This window comes from Caretta caretta, chromosome 6, assembly GCF_965140235.1.
Source record: "Caretta caretta isolate rCarCar2 chromosome 6, rCarCar1.hap1, whole genome shotgun sequence".
Classification (NCBI taxonomy): domain Eukaryota; kingdom Metazoa; phylum Chordata; order Testudines; family Cheloniidae; genus Caretta; species Caretta caretta.
The window spans coordinates 110,954,492-110,977,883 of record NC_134211.1 but is presented as its reverse complement, the minus strand read 5'-3'; the positions used below and the strand labels follow the sequence as shown (position 1 = coordinate 110,977,883).

The 23,392-nt window shown below is 48.7% G+C and overlaps 1 protein-coding gene across 2 annotated transcripts in view; it reads right to left on the bottom strand.

Annotated features, from left to right (window-relative positions):
• AMN (amnion associated transmembrane protein) overlaps window positions 1–23,392 on the bottom strand; it is a 56,643-nt gene that overhangs the window by 1,384 nt on the left and 31,867 nt on the right. Inside the window, exons 4-11 of one of the 2 annotated variants that reach the window (XM_048855036.1) lie at window positions 20,589–20,676; window positions 18,279–18,514; window positions 14,329–14,466; window positions 13,972–14,080; window positions 11,584–11,666; window positions 6,463–6,634; window positions 3,583–3,739; window positions 654–771 (exon numbers count right to left, since the gene is read on the bottom strand). In XM_048855036.1, the coding sequence (XP_048710993.1) occupies window positions 654–771; window positions 3,583–3,739; window positions 6,463–6,634; window positions 11,584–11,666; window positions 13,972–14,080; window positions 14,329–14,466; window positions 18,279–18,514; window positions 20,589–20,676 (1,101 nt within the window). The remainder of the gene's footprint in view (window positions 1–653; window positions 772–3,582; window positions 3,740–6,462; window positions 6,635–11,583; window positions 11,667–13,971; window positions 14,081–14,328; window positions 14,467–18,278; window positions 18,515–20,588; window positions 20,677–23,392) is intronic. The other variant, XM_048855037.1, reaches the window with a different exon arrangement.

Here is a 23,392-nt window from a genome sequence, read left to right as displayed (position 1 = left end):
GTGGGGAGGGCGTGGAAGAAACATGTCAGTCGAAGGCACTATGGATTCAGAAACAGCACAACTCATTTTTGCCAGTAACGTCTCCAGAAAATGAAACACCTCTGCTACATTTTGTACTTAGTGCTCTGGCTCCTAGCTACAGCTGCCAGCTCAGAATGTTCCTCAGATTTGGCCTCCCTCAAATGTTCCACACATCCAAGCCGCTTGCAATGCACTCGGGACATAGACCTTACCTACCACTCCTTTGAAAGCCTCAGCCGTGATGGGTGTGTAAAACTGGAGAGCTTCTAGCGACCCACATTGTAAAAAGCGTCTGGCCACAAACAATGGCCAGCACAGTCACCAGCTGTATAGCACATCTGCAGCATCGAGGGAGAGCCCAAGGGCTTCCACTCACTCCAAGTGCACACAGCATTTCCACTGGAGCTAACGAGGAATCTCCACTGTGTACATAGGACTTATCCCTGCTGTAGTCTGCAGAGTCCCAGAGACTCGACATTCCATCGAGCAGACACCACCCAGGTCAGATATTCCAGCCAGTACCCAATCACCCCACCAGCCCAGTGCCTGCAATGACAATTCCACATGCAAAGGCTGAGCAAAGGGTTACGCGTTGAGCCAGCTGTGGAAAAAGAGAAAGTGAAGACACTTACAGCTCTGTTGGTCGGCGTGTCAAATATGGGATTGTCAAACCCTTTGTCACTTGGTCCTGCCACAACATCCTGGTCCTTCTTTCTGTTCCACAGGCCTGCCAAGTGTACGGATGGTAATCTGAGAGGAAAGACATTTTAGGTTCCCAAATGTGCATCCATCCAATACTGAAGGCAACTGTCAAGCCAGTCTCCCCTAGTGAAATGGATTTCCTTCATGCTAGAGGTGGGGGAATATTTCAGGTAAGTGTCAAGCCCTCTTGAAAAAGGGACATTGATTGCTCTTCAGGGAAGTGGCTGTAGTCAGTTTTCATCCGATGAAGTGAGCTGTAGCTCACGAAAGCTCATGCTCAAATAAATTGGTTAGTCTCTAAGGTGCCACAAGTACTCCTTTAGTTTTAAAACCGAGGCTCTCTGAAGGAGGACTGTTTCAGTAGCACTTAGGATGATTGGCATCCTCTGCTTTAGAGCTTCAGGTTGCTCTGAAGCTCTCACACATTCTGGCTGGCCCTATCATTTCCCCATTTTCTAATTTAGAGCACCCTCCATTATAGGAAAAAACTGGTATCCAGCAGCAGTGATCCGAGTGCTGAAGTGGTTTTTGTGCCAGCGCTGGAATTCAGAGCCTGCAGCTGGGCAGGGAGAGCCAAGCCAAAGGCTTTGGTCTTGGGTTCCCCCCCTCTTTCATTATTTCATAAACTTTCCTCCCAAAGCAGTGAGCACGCATGTCAAACAACTACCCAGCCTCCAGACGAACGTCACTGGGAAATGAATAATCTAGTAACAACTATGGGGGCTGAAGATTTACTTAGAACTGAAATAAATCTGCTATTTTTTGCTAGGAAACACTAACCATCTCTGCGCTTGTCGAGAGGCAAGAAAAACAAATGATGCCTGAGAACTGCACTGGTTGTTGAAAAATGCAACACTAATGCATTGGCAAAAGCAGAAGCAGCCTGCCTTGGATTCCTCCCTCGCTGGAGCCAGCCAGCTGTGACAAAGCTCTTTGGTATGCAACAGCAGCCTGGACATGGGATTTCATCTGGAACATCTGGCCTTGGCTACATGTAACAGTTTTGTCACTTTAACTATGCCATCATAGTTAGAGCAACACCACTCCCCTAGTGTGGAAGCAGCTATACTGGTATAGCTTATTCCAATTCGGCGAGGCAAAATAAAGCTATATCTGCACTTAGAAGTACTTTCCCAGACTAGTGGTATTTCCATGGTCCGGTATAGGAATCCTGGTATGCTATAGCAGCAAATCATGCCTAGCGAGGATGCTGCTGTGCTGGCAAAGCTGTATGTTGCACTGGTGAAGTAAAACTACCCCGCCGGACTGAAACAAGCTAGTTTTGCCAACATAGCTGCGTCTACACTATGGCCTTTTCCTGGCACAGCTTTGTTGGTCAAAAATCACATCTCTTCACCCCCTGGCTCAGGGAGCAATGCTGCCAGGAGTCTGTAGGGTAGACCTGGCCCAAGTTATAGTGGTATAAAGCACCTTATACCAGTATAACTGTGTCTACACTGGGTATTTTATCAGCATAACCGCAAAGCACACCCCTGACATGGCTCTGCTGGTAAAGCTTTTTAAGCAGAGACCGGGCTGTTTTGTGATCCTTTGCTGTGGTAATCTGACATATGGGACAAACACCTGCAGAATAGGCTCATAAAGCCCATCTGATTACACTGAAATCTTGTGATGGGCCCTTCCCCGGCCACCCCCAGTTTTCTCCCCTTTTCCTTCTGAATTCCCCCTTTTTTCCTTCTTCTCATCTCACCTATTGTGTCAAATGCATCCGATCCAGCCACCTCCCAGTACAGCTATTCCCTGATAGCTATACATCCTCCCAGTGCACGCACACACACACACACACAGAGCTAACATTTCAGAGATGTAATCTTTACTGCTTGAATCTGCTTGTTTCGCAAGAAGTCTGAAACATTTAACAAACACAAGTGATTTAAATTGCGTGCTGGCCAATGGAACAGTCAGACAAGCCCCAAGGTACTTCAACAGGCCCCAGATCTGCAGCCACCCAAAAAAAGTGAGGGCCCAGACCTGTAGACCGGGTTCCTTTGGCCTCCGTGGGAATTTGGGGCGCAGAAGGAATGCAAGGCCGAGCCCTGCCCTGGCCTAGTCTCCGTTTTTGACGCCTGAGCGCAGGCTGCGTGACAATTAATAAATAAAGTGATATGGTCCAACGGGCTGCCGCGGGCTCTCTCCGTCAGGCAATTTGCTCTCAGGGACACAAAGTTGCAGAACAAGTGTTTAGAATTGTTTCGATGCATTAATATGGCCAAATGGGCCCCACCAGGCAATGTCAGTTCTGCATGCAGTTGCGGGACTGCAAAGCGACAGGGAATTTCCATTAAGTTACAAAATTGAACCACATTGAACTCAAACCGGAGAACAGCGCGACAGCTATTGGTTCGTGGGCTGCAGCTGGAGGGGGCACTAATGCGCCTTGAAGCCACCAAAGAACTTCCCTGATCCTGGGGCCACTATGCACCTACCAGTCCCTGGGTACAAGTCAGAGCAGCCTCAAGGCTGCCCTCATTTATTCCAGCTTCCCACAACACACACAGCCAAGGACTGTTGCAATGCCAGGATGCCCAGCCACGACCGGGCTGCAGGGACAGGGCGTGACGTAGACGCTGCTCTGGCAGTTCTTTGTCACCTTAGGACCTCCCCAGGATGCGAGGATATTTGGGAGGCCGGCTCTGCCAATGCTAGCACAGCTTGACACTGGTGGAGTAACATAAAGTTGCTTTAATGGTGGGTAGGGTCTGGGCCAATCCCTGGATTCTTTGTTTCATGAATCAGTGAACGACGGAAGACCTCGGAGTTCATTTTCTTAGTCTCAGCTGTTAAACAAAACTCTTCGGTGGTTAACAATCGAATGGGTGTGAAAGCCCCCGTGCCTACCTTATCATCCCCTTCCAGTGGAGAAACAGCATTATGCCGAGCAACAGCACCCCAAGGAGTAGACCAATAACCGTCCCAGCAATGGTGCCTCCTTCTCCATTAGAATTACTGCCAGTGGCTACTTGCACTGTATCCGTCACAATGCCAAAGGAGTCACCTGCAAAGTAGGTAAGAGGATTTTTCAGTACAGGGTTATATAATACAACACCCTCCCCCCTTCTCCCCTGACTTGCAATCCCTGTACTGAACTGGTATGTACATAAAAAGCAGGGTGCCTAGAAAAATACTCTCTGCAACTCACTGTGGCATTAGCATTTCCGCAAACATGGGTCAGGCTAAATAGCAGGTCTTGGGGCTGTGTGCCATCAGTAGTTTCCGTTTACAGGGGTTTGGGAGACGCAGCCCTTCAGTTCTGGTTAGCACGGGTTCTCACGCACACTAGCGTCACTTACTTGGCAATTCAGGTTAAAAAATCAGTCCAAGTGAGACTTGGTCAAGACCTCCACCTTTCATGGGTGCCAAGCTTTTCCAAAGTGCTGAACAGCCAACAGCCCTCACTGACTTCAAGGTATTCGGCTCTTTTGAAAATCAAGTCATTTACTTACATGTTAGAGGCTATCCACTACAAAGTTTTGCCAGCATACTATGAAAAAAAACATACCGCGTAGACAACATAGGTATGCCAGAAAAGATCCCGGGTGTAGACATGACTATACTGATAGAAGAGTGCTTCCCTCTGTTTAGCTCGTGTTGCTCAGGGAGGTGTTTTAACTGTGCCGGCAGAATTCCTCCTGTCAGCTTACAGTGCATCTCCACTAGGGAGCTCTGCTGGGTTAGCTATACTGGTATAACGATGCTGGCAAAACATTTGCAGTGCAGACAAGCCCTAGATGTGGATTCAAGAGTCTAACTTTAGGCTCCTCATTTTGAAAATGTTGGCCCTGGTTCCCGCTAGAGATGGGCTTGAGTCACACTATTTGAATCAGGCTCTACATCAAGAACGGGACACATTTCAGAGGGAACTCAGCTCTGGGGGACTGATTTGGATCTATCATAAATCAAATGATGGACACCCAAGAGTCTTGCCCAAGTTCCAGGCTCATGAGCCTTTCTGAGAGTCCAGGTTTTATTTGAATGTTCTGCACAGCTCTAGCATGAGTGTCTCATATTCTATGCAGGAAGGTTTGGATCAGAGCTATCCTCCAGAAAAAGTGAACTAGGCAGATAGTGTGGTCCCTTTTATGGGATCAGTGAAAAGGTTCAATTAATCCACTAGTCTGGCCAATCAACAGTGCTATTCTTGGGGGATATCAGGAGCCCACATATGGGAAATGCATTTTGCAAGAGTGAAAAACTTTATGTGAAAACTCTGTTCCTTTTGCTTGTTCCTCTATTTGGAGGTGGAGACAAGAATGGACAGGTTGTATGGAGAATGGTAAAGTCCCTAAGTTCAGACACCCAATTCCTTTCCTTTCTGGAAAAAAGAGGCTATTTGTGTAGATATTTTTCTAAGGTTAGTAGCCTTAGAATCATAGAATATCAGGGTTAGAAGGGACCTCAGGAGGTCATCTAGTCCAACCCCCTGCTCAAAGTAGGACCAATCCCCAATTTTTGCCACAGATCCCTAAACAGCCCCCTCAAGGATTGAACGCAGAACCCTGGGTTTAGCAAGCCAATGCTCAAACCACTGAGCTACTGGCATCCGATAGGCAACATGCAAGTGGCAGTTTCTTTCTTCCTGCAGAATTAATCCTGGCCTACACAGAAAGGCTGGTCCATGGACAGCTTTGGTACTGGCATAGTTATTTTGGTTAGGGAAGGGATTGTTTACCAAAATAATTATACCTGTAAAGTCCCTAGGATGGACATAGTTATACTGATGTAAAAATGCCGTGTACCGGTATAACTTCAGTCCTCTTCCCATATGGAAATAAACGGCACAAATATAAACACCTTTATACCAATATAATTGCTTCCACACTGGGGGTTGTATCACTTTAACTGTACCACTATACTGGTACAACTTTTGGGTGTAGACAAGACTAAAGATGACCAAAGGTGTGATTTTATACTCATTTAGTTAAACCGGTACAGCTCTATATGTGGACACTGCTGTAAATTCACAAGGACAAACTAAACCGATATAACCAGTTTTAAGTGTCCACATACAAAGCTGTACCAGTTAACACTGAACTTGTGTGTAGCCAAGTCCTTAGGGAGTGGGGGAGGATAGATTTGCAAGAGTTGTGCTGGACTCGCACTGATTAATTCAGAGGGGCCGGAAAATGCTTAGAAGCTGAAAGTGCTGATCTACACTTAAAATGTACGTTGGCATGGTGCTCCGGGGTATGAAAAATCCAGACCGCAGAGCACTGTAGCTATGCTGACCTCTCCGCTGGTGTAGATGCAGCTAGGCTGACAGAAGAATGATTCTGCCATTGCAGCTGCCGTTGGTCAGGGAGGCGAAGTTCTTAACGGCGACAGAAACCCCCTTCCATCACTGTAGGCTGCATTTATACTACAGGGTTATGCCAGCATAGCTACACCACTGGAACTACGTTGCTATGGTCCTTGGAGGATAGACACAGCAAAGTGCTATCATAGAATACTAGGGGTGGAAGAGACCTCAGGTGGTCATCTAATCCAATCCCCTGCTCAAAGCAGGACCAACACCAACTAAATCATCCCAGCCAGGGCTTTGTAAAGCTGAGCCTTAAAAATCTCTAAGGATGGACAAGCTATGTACAAGCAACCAGGAGTTTTCAATACATACTTTGTTAAATAAACTGCCACTTAATTTTCTGTGATTCCTATTAACCGCCTAGAAAGCATCATTGGTGAATGAGAAAGAATCTTCCATAGGTGAATGGGACCAGTTACCGTGCACTGTTATGTCACGCATGATGTCCTCAGCCAACTGTTCAGCATTAGTCCCTGTCTGTGACCCTGTCTTATCATCCATTAGCACAATCTGGATGACCGGAACTGCATTCCGCGAAGTCTGGGGTTTACGCACCTTGGATATAGCCATCTGAACACCTGCATATTTTGGCTTTTCCGAGAAAGCAAGACACACAAAACACATTAGGTCAGCAGGCAGAGATCACAGGGTCTGTCTCTAGCTGGAGCTGCGATGGACAGTAAAATAAGTGCTGGCTATAAATCTTAATGTAAATATCATCAAAGAGCTAGTGCGGCTGTGAATCACATCATGGCTGTGTTTTCACAACGACACATTTATGTCTTCTTTCCATGCAGGGCTGTAAACAACAGACACCAGGGCCCAATGTTACTTCAGAGTACGCAGGGTAGGTTATGCCTGTAGGAATACTGCTCCCTTTGGAGCTGGATCGGGGCGCCTATGCTCTAGTGACAGTGTCATTTGGCCCCTGTATAAAGAGGCAGTGTATGTAACACACCCTTAAACAATACATTAGAATGTACACGTTTGTAAGGAGGGAAGAACCAGACTCGCATCTATTGCTACATGGGGCTATAGTCGGATCTTGATTATAGCAGGGTAAATCCAGAGTAACTCCTGTGAAGTTACTCCGGAAGCACAACCTGCCCCGGAGCAAAATTTGGCCCAAGGGATCCATTGTGGGGGATCTCTGAAGCCATATCCTCCAGGTGGCTGCACAGGGCCCGAAGCTCCAGAGCATGAGGCCGGGCTGCTGCAGTGACCCCCAATACTGGTGTGCTCGACTGGCCGGTTGGACGGGAGAACGCAGAGCAGAGGAGTGGAGCCGGGGGTTCAGCATGGCAGCTGCGAAGAGCACCGTGACACCTGAGCGAGTTTGCCTGTCGCGCAGCCTGGGACCCCCAGCTCTGCCTTCTCCTGCAGTGTTGCTAACAGATGTTTTGAAAACTGTGGGTCAGGTTCTTTGGTCAGCCACCTTTGTGCCCCCAGATCCCATGGCTGCCAGGGACAAAACTAGTCCCCAGCATAAGTTAGAGCAGCCTGAAAACTGCTCTGGTTTAGGCCCAGGTGCCCACACTTTCTAGGACCCATTCTGGCAGGCAGGGATTGGCCAGATGCACCACCTTCTTGTTCAAGCACCTTTTGCTCTGGCCATGCCCTCAGTGGTGGGATGGGATAGGAACTGATATGCCAACCGAATGCTCCTTGAGGAGTCTCCTACATCCCCACCCACCCAGCTCCACCAGGATGAAAGCGGCTCTGTGCTAGGCCCCTGCATGGCTGTGAATCTGGCCCTGTAAACCCACCCAGCGTGGGTTCTGCCTGCTGCTGAAATGCTGTCATCCCTTGGGAAGAGAGAGTGCCCCACATCACTCACCAGCCAGTGTCCCCACCCCCAGCTGAGACTTAGAGAAGAGTTGAAGCCTCAGGTGCATACTTCAGGGGTTCAGACAGCTACCTCAGGGGTCAGGAAGGGATTATGCCTCCCCTTACCCATACTCTGGGTTGGTGGGTTTTTTTAATCTCCTTCCGCTGGAGCATCAGGGATTGGGTTGGTGGGTTTTTTTAATCTCCTTCCGCTGGAGCCAGGTGCCTGGTCGAAAAGTGACCCTGGCAGCGCTGGTCAGCACTGCTGACCAGGCCATTAAAAGTCCGGTCAGGGGTGCAGTGGGGCTAAGGCAAGCTTCCTGCCTGCCCTGGCTCTGTGCAGCTCCTCAGAAGCAGCTGGCATGTCCCCACAGCCCCAAGGGGCAGGGGCAATCAGGGAAGCCCTGCGTGCTGCCCCCACCCAAGCGCCGGCTCTGCAGCTCCCATTGGCCGGGAACCACAGCCAATGGGAGCTGAGGGGGTGGTGCCTGCGGGGGCAGGAAGCACACACCACACAAAGCCTCCTGGCCCCTCTGCTTAGGGGCCGGACATGCTGGCCACTTCCAGGAGCAGCGCGGAGCCAGGGCAGGCAGGGAGCCTGTCTTAGCCCCACTGCGCTGCCGACCAGGAGCTACCTGAGGTAAGTGCCACCCGGCTGGAACCTGCACCTCAAACCCCCTTCCCCAAGTCAGAACCCCCTCCCACACCCAAACTCCCTCCCAGACCCAGCACCCCAACCCCGTACCCCAGGTCAGAACCCCCTCCTGCACCCTAACTCCCTCCCAGATCCCGCACCCCCATCCGCACCCCAACCCCCTGCCCCAGGTCGGAATCCCCTCTCGCACCCCAACCCCCTACCCCAGCCCTGAACCTCCTCCCACACACCAAACCCCTCAACTCCAGCCCGGAGCCCCCTCCTGCACCCCAAATCTCTCATCCCCGGCACCATCCCAGAGCCCGCATGTCCTCCCACACTCCAGCCTCCTGTCCCAGCCCAGAGCCTCCTCCCGTACCCTGAACCCCTCATTTCTCACCCACACCCTGGAGCTCACACCACCAGCTGTAGCCCTCCCCCACTCCCGCACCCCAACTCCCGCCCCAGCCCAGTGAAAGTGAGTGAGGGTGGGGGAGAGTGAGTGACAGAGAGAGGGGAGCTGGAGTGAGTAGGGGGTGGAGTCAGAGAAGAGCTGTATCAGGATGGAGCCTCGGGGAAGGGGCAGGGAAGGGGGTTTTGTGCAATTAGAAAGTTGGCAACCCTCCATGGCTGACAATGGACACTGGGCGGGGTGGGCTGGTGCCTTGAGATGGTACCAAGCATCCCTTCAGGTCAGATTGGCTGTGACTTTGGGGTTTTTTTGCCTTCCTCTGCAGCATGGGGTGTGGCTCACTTGGTAGGATGGTCTGAGTGTATCTCACTTAATCATTTCCCTGCCATGGAGGGGGTGTCGGGCAGTGGTGCACCTCGGTCCCACCCTCCTGTCACACATCATAGCCTAGTTGTTAGGATATAGATATTCAGGCCTGTCTGTAAAGGCCTATACTCTAAGAATTTAGGTGTATTCTTATCACTTGGCTAGTGATAGAGGTATAAAAGAAAGAATCAAAACCACTGTCTGCCAGTGTAAGGGCCTTCTCTTACTGTGACAGTTTGTGGCCCTGTGCTTAGGCTCAGGCCTTTGGCTAAGCAGCAGAGGCAGCCATAAGCTGGGAAGCGAACGGTCACATCCTCACATTCCAAACTAGTCACATTGAAATAAGGTGCTATTGGGCTGTTAGGCACTATCAGGACGGGATTGTATTCCTATCACCTCCAGAGAAAGGGAAGTGCCTAGAAAATGTAAAAGGAAACTTAGTTTGATAGCATCCTGTCTGGCAAGAACTCACTTATCAATAGCTGGGATGTGAAATCCTCACTTCTGTATTGTTTTGTCATTATAGTTCCCACTTTGCTGTTGTTTGTCTGTATAATCTCTGTCTGGTTCTGTGATTGTTCCTGTCTGCTGTATAATTAATTTTGCTGGGTGTAAACTAATTGAGGTGGTGGGATATAATTGGTTACATAATCATGTTACAATATGTTAGGATTGGTTAGTTACATTTCAGGAAAATGATTGGTTAAGGTATAGCTAAGCAGAACTCAAGTTTTACTATATAATCTGTAGTCAATGAGGAAGTGGGTGGGGGTGGGCATGTGGGTGTGTGAGATGGGAACAGGGAATGGGGGTAAGAAAATTGGAATAATGTTTTGCTAAAGGGGGAAATGGGAACAGGGAATGGGAGTAAGGAAGTTGGAATCATGTTTTGCTAAAGGGGGAAATGGGAACAGGGAATGGGAGTAAGGAAGTTGGAATCATGTTTGGCTAAGGGCAGGAATGGGAACAGGGACACAGGTGTAAGGCTCTGTGGTGTCAGAGCTGGGAAGGAGGATACTAAGGAAGGAAACTGGAATCATGCTTGCTGGAAGTTCACCCCAATAAACATCGAATTGTTTGCACCTTTGGACTTCGGGTATTGTTGCTCTCTGTTCATGCGAGAAGGACCAGGGAAGTAAGTGGGTGAAGGAATAAGCCCCCTAACACTAGTCTCCTGTGGGCTGTTCAACTTTTAACTCATTTTGGGTGCTGGGTTTAGTGGCCGGGTGCTGGATGGTGTGGGTGGCCTGTGACATACAAGCAGTCACACAAGACAATCTGGCGGTCCCTTCTGGCCTTAAACTCCACGACTCTGCTAACTTCTCTGGGAGACCACGCGGCCAAGAGGGGTGAGTGAAGGAAAGGAGGTGAAATCAACCCCCTCTCCTCTCCCCATACCCCCCCAGTTCACATCCCTAGCCCCAAAACAATAGTAGGAATGAATGACAAAAAGGAACAACTCCCACTGCAGTTCGAGGGCCATCGGGAACCCTGCATGGTCCAGGGCTGACTCTTTCCTCATTCAAAGGAGCCTGACTTTGGGACTTGCTGCCCCTGACTGTCAAAATTCGAACAAGGCAGGTGTGAGCTCCTGGTGCCCGTGCTGCTGGCTCTGTGTTGAACAGCACTCTGTGTTCTGTCCTTGGGCTATAGTCTTGTTAACTGGAAGAGTGGGACAGTTTGGGGTAGTCTGGGCTCAACACGCCTGGTTCTGCTCTCATTTACACCACTGTAAATCAGGATTCACACCAGTGACATCCTGATGTGAGAGCAGAACCAGATCACTAGCTTCAGGAGTAATACCTAGCTCTTACATTGTGCTTTTCATCCCTAGACCACAAAGAACTTTACAAAGGAGGTCAGTATCATTAATCCCCTTTGTAAAATGGGGAAACTGAGGCACTGGGCAGGGAAGTGACTTGTCCAGGGTCACGTAGCATCAAATATTCAGGGTAGGAGGTTGGATGTAGCTGGAAAAAAGGGAAACGCTAATGGGCCATATAGTAAATAGAGACTTCCTACTAGCTGAACTCTGTGTGCTCCAGCAGCTGAGTTCCTGTTTGAGGTCAGAAGCCAGGGCTACAAACAGCTGTTTCCCAGCCTGACTTCCAAGTTACAAGAGTACCAGATAGGGCTCTGCAAGCAGCCACTACCCAGCTTGACATCACTGGAAAAATGTACATACCAGTCTATTATAATGTATTTATATTATAAGATAATGGTGAGTGTCTCACTGGTGGGATTTCCTGGCTTCTATCTGAATGGTGTATTAAATAAGTCTTTCCAAACAGACTACCATACCAGGCTCAGGAAGGCGTGAAGAATTCTGTTCTGATACTGCCTAATGTCGAAACCAGGAGTGTATTCCAGTGAAATAGTGGCTCCTATAGTTCAAAGGCAGAAAGACAAGAAAGAACACACACAGGTTCATTGATTTCGCATTTGCAAGCACACCTCTCCTTGCATGTGGGCTATTGTGGGGCTGGTAGCGTGAATCAATGTGGTTTTCAGAGTCTACCAAGATCTGGATCAGTACAAGATTCACAAACAATTCCCCAGTCCCATTTGTGTAATCTGGTGCCATTCTAGAGCTCACAAAGGGGGGGATAATTCTATCAGCTAGCGATCTCTGAAAAAAGCTTTCAGCAGGAAACACCTCCTCTATTGCTGGTCTTTTTACAGGTTTAAAAAAGCCAGCGTCAGCAGGGCTCTTTTCAGAACACTCCTGGGAAAGCCACATCCGCTCCGGACACTTACCTAGTTCTTAAAGAGGTAATGATGAGCGTTCAGCAATGCTTGTAAAGTACTTTGAGCTCCTTGGATAAAAAGCACTAGAGAAGGGCACAATTGGATTCACCAAATCAATTGGCACCACGTTAGCTGAGCTAAATATTTTTCTTGAAAAGCAGGAGTAAAAGTTTCTGGAAATATGAAGTTCCATTAATTGCTTTCAAAGGCTCTGCTGGTACGAACAGGTTTGAAAACCATATGCTAGCCCTAATGAGTTTGGCATGATGACTGTATATGAAAAATTCTTGTTCACTTTCCAGGTAGATAAGCAGACAAACACCCATATGTAGAGGAAATTCCGCCAATCTGTTGGGTATATTTTCATTTTCAATTAAATTTACCGTAGGTGATAAAGATGACATTTATTGGAACAAGAAAGTGCATTTTCCTTGGGTATTTTCCATTAGTGACATCCCTGATGCCAGCACTGAATGCAGTCCTCGCAGCCTGCACTGACAGGAATGGATTGAACTATCTTGATGACTTGTGACACCCTGACAGGCTAAACCAGGGGCAGGGGCAGGGCTCGGAAAAATCAGACAGGGACAAAAGGCTGCAATCCAAGATAGACTCCAGAAAGGGATGATAATGATTCAGAGAGACAGAAATATAACTCAGCGCTCTGCATAACTCAGACTCCAGAGACAGGCATTTGAGGCACAGTGCAGGGGTGGGAAGAGGTGGTGGGGTTGATTTGAACCCACTGCTAGAGGATCCTGACACTGACTTCCTTGGACAAGTCCCTAAGGCCAACCTTTAGGCCTTAAGCAAAAGGAGCCTAATTTTCAGAGGTGCTGAATCCCTTCCTCTGAAGCCAGCCCCTGTGCCTCAGTTTCCCCATCTGTGAAATGGGGATAATAAATAGCTACCAACCGCAGCGGGGCTGTTTGATGAATAGTTAATATTTATGTTGTGCATTTAAGATCTGATGGCACTAAAGGAAGCACTGAGCATTGTTTTCTACAATCATCCTGTGAGCTTGGGTCCCCATCCTGCAAGGTGATCCCTGTACAAAGCTCCATTGAGGGGCTCAGAGCTTTAACTCTAAAATCCTTTTCCTGTGTCTTTTAATCTCACTTCATAGGGAGGTAGAGGTGCCCCTAGAGCAGGAACAAGGAGAAAGTTGGATGCAGAATCAGGACAGTTCAGGGGTTTGTTCGATCAATGAATCCTTTGTACTTCTTCATCATACATTGCTATTCGAGCCAACAAAGTGCTGGCTAAACCAGAACCAAGCTAAGAAACACGTACGGTTTCAATTCTGGCAGGGATTTGGACAGTCTAAACCCCAAAGGAACCAAATTCTACCACAGCTGATGTGCTATTGGAAGCTGTCCTGCTTGGATATCATCAATATAAAATACTTACCACTGGGGGAGGAGCGGTAGATAGAACACTATGTAAAAGACCTTTCTCTTGATGCCACCATGCTGATATGGGGGGTTGATCAAAACCCCACAGAGAAAAAACAGAAGGGCTCAGCAGGCGGAGTATGGGTTATTCCTCAGCTTCAGAAAGTCCAGCCAAAGTGAGTCTAGAGTCCACTGAGTTAACAGGAGTTTTCCCACCGATTTCACTGGACTTTGGATCAGGCCCTAAATTATTAAGCCTGAGTCTCGATACTTGCAGAGTCCCCAGCATGTTTAATTATTTTTATACCAACTCAAGCCTCCGAGGTTCCGTCCAAAAGCTCTGACCTTTCCACCGACCAGACCCCGCACCACTCAAACAGCAGTCAGTCAATTGTTGGCATTCCCAAAGTAAAGATGACAACCACAAGATTCAACTCCAGAAGGGCATTCAAGGCCTAATACCAAGGAAATAGATACAATAAAGCTATGCCAGAAGGCCAGCATGCCCATGCCTGCTTACAGGAATTAATCCCCATTCTGCACTCACCGCATATTTCACAGCAGTGTCCGACTGGCTGGAAGGGGTCCTTGCACGCAAGCGCTGGGCACCGAGTCCGAGAATCCCCGAGCAAGGCAGCGCAGATCTGTCGATGTTTCTTAAATGAAAACACAGGGTAAGTTCCTCTGATCCACCCCTGGCTAGAGAGCTGCTCCTGCTCTGCTTTTCTGTTCAGTTTTGCAAACACCAATGAGATTGCACTGCCCTGTCTGAGCATAGTGCTGGCATGTTCCCTGACTTCCTGTCCGCATCCTGAGGCCATGAAGAGCCCACCCAGGAGTTGTGACTTGTGGGAGCTAAAAGATCCCAGAGAACAGTTTGTTTAATTCTTGTTGAAGAACTCACCCCAGCATTTCCACACTCACAGCCCGATTTGTCCGGACACCCGGCATTTGTCACCTGGAAGGTCCCGTTGCCGTGGAACTGCAGCTTGGCTGAGCTGGTCGGCATGTACTCAGCTAAGGCCGCGTCACTGGTGAACTTCTAGCTCCCAACCCAGAAAGATTAAAAAATAGATCAACATTTCTTACCAGCTGAGACTACGGAGTGTAAGATGTGGCAGCTCCGGCCTTGTCGACAGAGCGGTCACTTAGCCCACCTGCCCTCAAAGGCGGAAGTACTAGGCCTTGGGACATCCCCTTCAAGGTGTGTTGGCAAGGGAAAATAATGGGACAGTGCCCACCTCCCCTTCTTTATGGAGCCTACAAAGGCCTGAAAGGCTTTCCCAAACTAAAAAAAAAACAGTAAAAAGCAACAATATGGGCTGGGTTTTTTATTTGTTTCTTTCTTTTTAAGCTGAGAATTACCAGGACTCTGGGGTTTCTTTTCCCTCTTTGTACTGGGAGTCTGCTTAGAGGAGCCGAGAACCAGACTGAAGATCTATCCGCCTGTAACAGCAGGGCGAGGGATGTGGATTCTTTAACACAAATCTTTTATCTCAGGCTTGTCTGTCAGGCATTTCAGTTACCTCACGGTTAGCAGTGAACCAGAGTGTACTAAACAGTCTGACTAAAAATCCCTGCCCCGTGTAGCTCCTCTGCTTTTACTCCTATTAATTTCCCATGCATCCACACAGGCTTCCAAAGAAACATTTGTGACACCCTGACACTTCCAGGAAAAACAGGGGACACAAGAGGAAAATAATCAGACCTTCTTAATACCCCATGCCTAAATGGGGGTGTGGGAGTGGATACACAGACTAGTCTTTGCATGTCACCTTGCAAAGAGGCGTAGAAGCAGCTGATGGGCATCTTTTTACCCTACATTACTCTTCCTTTTAATCCTGACACTGCTGTCTTGGGAGTGAATGGGAGCTTTGCCACTGGTGTGGGTGGGAGCACGCTAGGTGGATCCAGGTCTAGGGTCCTGTCAACACAGGGCTGGGAACCAAGTTATTCCATGTGAGCTCGTTTTGAACACTTTCATCGACTCTGCTGGTTGACACTGCATGGCCCCCAGTCTGGATGAGGCCAAACCAGGAGACCGGTCTAGAACATTGTGGTAAAAACCCCACCCTTTGGTACCCCATCCACACCGCCCAGCCAACCAGTGAGAGAAACCAACTTCTCAGCCTCTCTCTCAGGATCCCACAGCGCATTACAAACTTGAAGGCATGTCGCCTCCTCATTGTGAATGAACAAGGCCCTGTCACACTGAGAGGATTTGGTCTGGAAGGTCACTGAGGAACAGTAAAGGTGAACACCTCTATGTCATTTCTATAATGTCATTTCCCCGACTCTGGCCAGAGTTGTCGCACACACAGCGCTGTGGAACATAGGGGCTAGAGCTGGCTCCAACCAAACCCCAGCTACAGCACAAACACCCCCGACGCAGGAAAGTTTGGATCCAGAACTCTGAGCAGGGCCCAGGGAAGTCCCGTACTGGATCACGCAGTTACATGCTGTGTGGGGCACGGACTGTCTTCATTACTGTGTTTGTTCAGCTCCGAGTACGGGGAGGATGAGGGGACTCCTGGGCACGATCACAACGCAAATAATAACAACCACTGAGACACCCAGCTACGTCTCCTGCTTCAGGGCGTAACCAGTGCCTGCTGTTTCAGAGACCGCTGTTAACGCCTCAGATCACCAGGTGCTGCAGTGGCCATATGGTTAGTCCCTGGGCAGAGGCACAGGGCAGGCTGCGAGCGTCTCTGCAATTACCCTCCAACCCACTCAAGAGGGGCACTGAGCCAGGGCTGGAAGGTGAAGCCACGACATGGGATACACAGCTCAGGGCTGAGGAGGGCTCTCAGGAGGAAAAAGGAACTTCATGGCTGTGTCTTCAATGCGGTGGCATGTAGCCTCCATATATTCCCTCTAGCAGTACCATTATCCTCCGAAGGGCTCATTAAAATCCTCATTTCTAACCATGCTAGAGGTCTTGCATAGTGAAAATCTGCCTGAGCCACAATACACAGCACAGCCCCAGAGCCCAGCAAGTGCAGAGGTGAGTCTAGGAATGGAGCAGCCAGGGAAGCAGAGGGCATTGTTTATTCCTGGATTTATTTGGCCTCCCAAGCTCCAGTGCCCCAAGGCGCTATTTGAAAACTACCAACTAGAAAAACAGCAGCAAGCCCACAATAGGTGGCAGCAGCCCTGGGGAAATGAGTACGAATGCCCTTCCAGCCACATCTTCCTCCCCAACAGTCTGGCCCTGAAGGTCCCACCATTCAGGCTCTTACAGGCCAAGAAACACAGACAAAATTTCCCAGGCCAATTCAGCTGTGTGTCATGTATATATCTGACAGAGAGGAAGGATGGTCAGTTGTTAGGGTACTAGCCTAGAACCCAGGAGACCTGCGTTCAATTCCCTGCTCTGCCACTGGCTTCCCATGTGACCTTGGGCAAATCACTTAGCCTCCTATGCATCAGTTCCCTGTCTGCCAAGAGCTCTTCCCCACTCCCAGGGTGTTGTGACATGCTCACTTACTGTGATCACAGGAGCCAGATACATATATCATCTGCAGTAGAGTGGGACATGAGGTGCAAAGTCTGGCTCCCAGTACAAGCATTCCCAGTGGTCAGAACCCCCTGGATCTCAGCTTGTCCCATTACCAAGTTGGAACCCTGCTGCACAGTTTGGATCCCAAAGTTAGGAGCTGTTTGGATCTGGGGTTGTTGTTCATGCCCATCTCAGTATTGCACATGACGTGATAAAGCAATGAGCTGAACCTGGGAGGAGAGGAAGGGGCCAGTCTTAATAAACCACTGTGCAACTTTTGTGACAATGGCCATTTTTATTTAACAAGAAAAGTTGAGACCAAACTTGCAGAAGGGCCTGGTGATTCTGGGCACTATTTGGAGACACCTCAAAGGGGGCTGATCACCAGAGGGTGAGTGCTCAGCACTTTGTGACAAACAGACCGCTGGAATGTGTCTCAGGTTCAGCACCCAAAGTCCTGGGTCACTTTGGAAAGTCTTGGCCTAATTTTACTGAAATGCTTCCCAACACATGGATTCAAATGAACAAGCTAATCAAGGACCAGACTTTCTTCAAACAGAGTTTTCCCAGCCTCAGAACCTTCATTTACATTGGAACCCAGTCTGAAATTTCCCCAGGCTCTCCAGGGACACAGCATTTGAAAGCAGAACGGTCACGTTTTCTCCTTTGTTTGATTTAGACACAGTCCGGCCCTATTTTACCACAGCAACCTCCAAAATTGCATGCAGAGTTTTGCACACCCACATTTAAATCACATAAGAACTCTGACTTGGGCAAGAGACAGCAGAGATGGTAGGGTAATAACCATTACCACCCAATCAGGACTGGACAGCAACAAGACAAATGGACAGAGGAGATCAACCCCCCAAAATAGTAGGACTTCCCTTCCCCCCCCAGACAACCATATACTTTCCTCCGAGAGACACCTGAGACGGTCTGTCTCTTATTTATACTTCAACAACGCTTGAATGGCTTGTCATGTCAAGAAAGTCAGTGGAGTTGAAAATTGCTTTTGCATGCCCCAGATGGGGCAATCAGTGCCTGACTCCCTTGGTTGTGGGGTCCCACGCAGTTTGCATGCACAAATCAGATTTTTTGCACATGCACGAGCCAAACCTGTGCTTACAACTGTGGTGCACACGGTTGAAGCCTTGCTGGAAATCTGGCACCACGGTGCACACTCAAGTCAAGCTCATGCCTAGTGCTGAACAAATGCCTGTAAGTGAACCATACTGATACACACAGCAAGTGTCACTGCACTTTTTGTTCTCATGACCTACTTTGTGGGCGCCGCAGGGGAGGTGGTGAAGTGTGATTGCGTTTTGTTTTGTTTCTCAAATGTTCCACTTTACCTGTCCCATTATAGAGATGCTTCGGAGATGAATCATTTGCTCAGATGAGTCGATGTTTACTCGAAAGGAGGTTTCAGGCTGAAAGATAACATCATCGTACTGGCACGGGACACGTTCTTCATCCACTGCAAAGATGTACTTGCCCTGGTCTAGGTCCTCCAAGGAGGTTGCAGCATGCCATAGTGCAGGGTCATGCCACTTATACTTCTCAGCATCAGTGAACGAGACAGCTGAAGCTGGGAAGAAAGACAAGGGGTAAGGTGAGAGCTGGAGTCTCTCTGCCCTGATTCTCTCATCGATCTAAATTCTCTCTTCCAATTCTCTCATCAATCTAAATAGCAAGAATGCCGGGATTGAAGTGAAGGAGCTAATAGCATTTAACAGGAGTTAAAATCTACTCTCTGCTCATCCTCCCCAGGATAACAGCAGCACTCACTGCCTGGAGACTTGTCAGTGCTTTGCAAAGCCAGACAGGTGGCTTCTGTAGTCAGGACTCATGTATTCCAGGATGCTGAAGCTATCGAGTTTCCCATGGAATCCACCTCTTGCATCAGACTGGTGCGTCTGAATCTCAGTTTCCTTTTTATGTTTCCAGCTTTTAGGGGTCTGGAGAAAACCTTTACAAGATCAACTGATTGCAACAGATGAAATAATGTCTGTCTGAGTCTGCAGATGGCCTGAAACAAGAGCTCTGAGAGGTGTGACCTGCCCCATTAAGCTCAGTGGGTTAACTCTGAAACCTAAAGATGGCAACTGACACAAAATTAACTATTTCATGGCTGATCATTTTTAGTAGTAACAGCAGGCAAATTCTGCTGTTCTCACAGTCCCAAACTGCCTCTCGCATTTCCCTAGCTGAATTTGATATCCAAATAAACTACACAGGGGCTACTCACTGTCTGGTTTTGATATTTGTATTTAGTTCATTAAAACAAATTGTATTTTAAGTGAAGCTGCCACAGAATTTCCAGCTGGCTTCAGTGGAGCGCCCCAGCATCCAGCGACAATGCTGCAGAATGTAAGACTAGCTCAAAACGGAGGTGGCCTTGGATATAATCATAACACAGATTAAGCAACAAAAAGTTGAAAAATTGCACCTGCACTTGCCCTGTTAACATTACCCTTGAGACTGCTGGTACTGAATCTGGATAGGCCCAAAGCTGAAATCCCTTCTCCATTTTCCCACGAAGAGAACTCTCAATGAAGTTAATGAGAATGTAGTTTGAATCTGTTTGCCTTTGTTCTCTGTGCTCAGCACCTGTAAGTCTTTAGAAACGTGGCCAGTGTGCAGAGACATGCTGCCATTTTGGTCTCAGTGTTGCTACAGCCAATCACAGTGAAGACACACACTGTGCTCTCTCATGGCAACTCCTTGATTCTTTTCTTGTTTTTCTGACTCTAAATTAAATGTCACTTTAGACTGAAAGTATTTTTTTGGCTGTAAAATATAGGAAAAACTCATAGAGGACCTGGCCTCAGTGCGAACTGAGTTAAGAACCTCAGGATCCAGTCACATATTAGCAGCCACTCCTAAAACAGAACCTGCTCAACAGCCTACAGACACTTGGGATGTGAATTTGAGATTAACATGGGGGGCTAGATGATACTTTATTACTGAAATGCACAAATAGGAGATGGGCCAGATAGCTATCTCCCCCCAGTGGGAGTGGTTCAGCTCATTATAACAAGGGGGGCAGGTGTAAATTCGCAACCAACCTATTTTTTCAAAGTCTGGAAGTGTTGAGAATGGGGACTTTGATTTGGGCCCCATGTTTAATAAATAGGTGGAAAATACATACAACACCCTCCCTGTTTTTGAGCCTTCCCTTCAAAGTCTTCTCTGACCTTTGTTAGAAGGCAGGTGATCTAATGAAAAAGGCCTGACCTGGCCCTGGTCTACCCTAGCACTTACTTCGGTATAACTTATGTCACTCATGGGTGTAAATAAGCCCCACCCTTGAGCCACGTACATTACACCCACCGAAGCCCCAGCGTAGACCGCGCTATGTTGGTGGGAGAGCTTCTCCCGCCAACACAGCGCCCGCTTCTCGCGGCGGTGGAGTTATTGTGCCGACTGGAGAGCTCTCGCCCATCGGCAGAGAGCCTTTGCACTCGCGGCACGACAGTGACACAGCTGCACCCCAGAGCAGTTCTAGTGCAGTTTACTGGCCCATGGAGAAGGGCGCCGGGGCAAAGGCAGAGGTTCCAAAGGAATTCTTTAGTTCATTGTATTTCCCATAATTAAAGCCCACCTGGACGTCTTTGTGTTGAATTTACATGGCTAATCAAAGCGGATTGGGCACATGATACCTGTGTCACAGCCTGGATCCCAGCTGCCATCAAAAGCTGCAAATCCTGCACCAGGCGCCATAATGAACTCTCCATTCAACGGAAGGTACTAAACAAAGGGATTCAAAGGGTTAGTGCTCGGCCCGCCTCCCAGCCAGACATGCTTATGATCAAATAATGATGCTAATTCTTCAAAGCTCTATGCCGCATGCCATTGCCAACGTGTTATACAAACACAAAGCAGTCGCTCTCCACACCGACACTGAGCACCCAGGGTCGTAGGGACATACCAGCACCTCCATTTTACAAGCCGAGACACTACGCTACGGAGAGATGCTTTATTTTACCTTGCCATAACTACGAAGCCGGTAAAGTGAGTGCAGACGTGAAGCAAGCAAAAATGCCCCACAACTTAACACACTGTCTCTCCATGGTGCAAAACCGTGCTAGTCTTCCCCATTTGTCTCTGTGTGAAAGGGGAAGGCTGGGTCTGCTTCTTCACGGGAACATTGCTTGGCTGCACAGCCTCTCAGCAGTTGAGCATTTTGCGACTGGAGGGGCTGGCTTCCCAGCATTCCTCGCCAGTCACTGCCCCTGGCCTGAGCTCACGAAGGACTGCACAGCCTCCTCTCTCCTTGGCCACCACTGGGCTTGGGGGGGTTCAGAATCAGGCCATGGTGTGTTTATTATTCAGGCTTTTGCCCTAGGCCATACAATTCCTCCCCTTTTGGCACTGGGTTATAGAATTCCTTCCCTTCCCCAACTCGGGCCTTGCCTATACCCAGAAGTAGCCCTGGCTCAGCCATCGCTGGCCAGTCGTTAGACTAGCAGTGTTTGCACTGATTGAGCTAGGCAAGGCTTCCCCCTGCTTGTACTGGGTGTAGCTTTCTGCTCGCAGGCATGTGCAAAGCCACCTACATCCTGACGCTGCCCCACAGTTAACGATCCGCTCAGAGTCCTCACTCATGGCAAGGCCTCGGCGGGTTTCCCAGCCGAGGCCTAGCTTGCCTGTCAAGCCTGATCCAGTAGGAGTGCTCTGAGCATGCCTACTCCCCACAGAAGGAGGAGGCCAGGACTGAGCTGGTTAGGAATTTTCGGGGGTGGGGGGGTGCTTACAGAGGATATGGAGACACACGTTTGAATCTCTGTTTTGCCTGATATAGGGCAGGGACTTGACCCCAGGACTCTCAGGTAAGTGGTCTGACCACCAGGCTCTGGGGGTGGGTCTCTCTCAATGGCTTCTGTTGAACCTGTTCCCCTTTGTATAATAACTACAAGTTTCTTGGTGCAGGGACTCGACTCTGACTCTCCCCCATGCCAGGTGAGTGCCCTGAGCACTGCGTGAGAGAGTCAGTCTCTCACTTTGTGTGTGTTTCTCTCATTCTTTCTACAGAGTGAAATAGCTGCAAGAGAAGGGACTGAGAGACACCAAGCAGAGGTACTAGGCATCCTCCTCCAGCTGTCAGTCTGGTGCCTGAGGTCCAGACCAATAGGAGTCAGACGCCTAAGTCCCTTTGCAAATCTAGGCCCTAAGCCCCACCCCTTTCCTTTCCATTTCACACCAGCCTAGCTTGGGCAGGTCCTCATTCAGCTTTGTTGGCTTCTGAGAATCCCTTTCTTAGATGCCTCTCTCTCCCCTTGCATTGTATGGGGAGCCTGGGCACCTAGCCCAGGGCTGTGGATTCCACTGTGTTCCTAGCCCCAAGCGCTGGTGCAACTACTCTCATAACCAGCCCACAATGGCTGAACCCAGGATACTCCTTAGTGCAGACAAGGCGGGAGGGATTAGTAAACAACAGCCACGTGACTCATTCATAACACATAATTTTTTAAAAAAACAAGTCACCTCATTTTCCATTCACGAATCGCCCATGAACAGGTTGGGATTTTCCCCAGTGTATTTGATGTTTTAAGAAGTGGTTCATTTCCAGTGCTCCTGCTCGTGAGTACGAATGTGAGGTCCCTGAATACTCTTCAATATTCACTTAGAATCCATGGTTTGCACTGAACTTTCCTGCCCAAAAGTTCATGTGCCATGAACGGTCACAAGATCAAGGCAAAAATGTCACTAACACAACATTTAAACAAACGCTTACTAAGTTTTGTTGTAGTGTTAGCCCTGCTCCAGGAAACCCCAACAAACTGTGAGCAGCTTGCACATTTATTATGCCCCAGGGAAGACCTCGAAGAACTCACGCCTCTGTGTTGAGATCAACAGTCAGCTGCATCCATTCTGCTAAATACAGAGTTTGGAAAGCGCAGGGTGGAGATGCTCTGGCTACCATATCTACACTGGAAAATGTCCCGATTTTATAGGGACAGTCCCGATTTTGGGGGCTTTTTCTTATATAGGCACCTATTACTCCCCACCCCCATCCCGATTTTTCACACTTTCCCGCTGGTCACCCTAAATATATGTCCTCCATGAGCTTGTGTGCGCATGTGCAAAGGTTGGCCTAGGGACCTATTGAGACCACAACCCCTTCTTCTCATGAGGGATTCAAGATGGGGTCTTCAGCACTGGGGCTGGCAGAGCCTGCGGACGTTGTAGAGACAGTGTGTCCCATGCTCCTTGGGGGGACGGTAGCGCTTTATAGAACTCTAGCAACACCCCTGGCCATGCAGGCTAAAAATATAGGGTGGAATTGTCAAAGCCAGGGGAGTGAGGCATCCCTGCAGACACTGATAGGGAAACCAGAGAAGTATTGATGGAATGTACAATCATTTACTACCTCAGGATGATGCTTACAAAGTCTGGACAGGCTCAGTACTATAAACCCTAGACCTGATGTTAAATGGAAATGTGAGAGCTGGTGGAAGGAGTC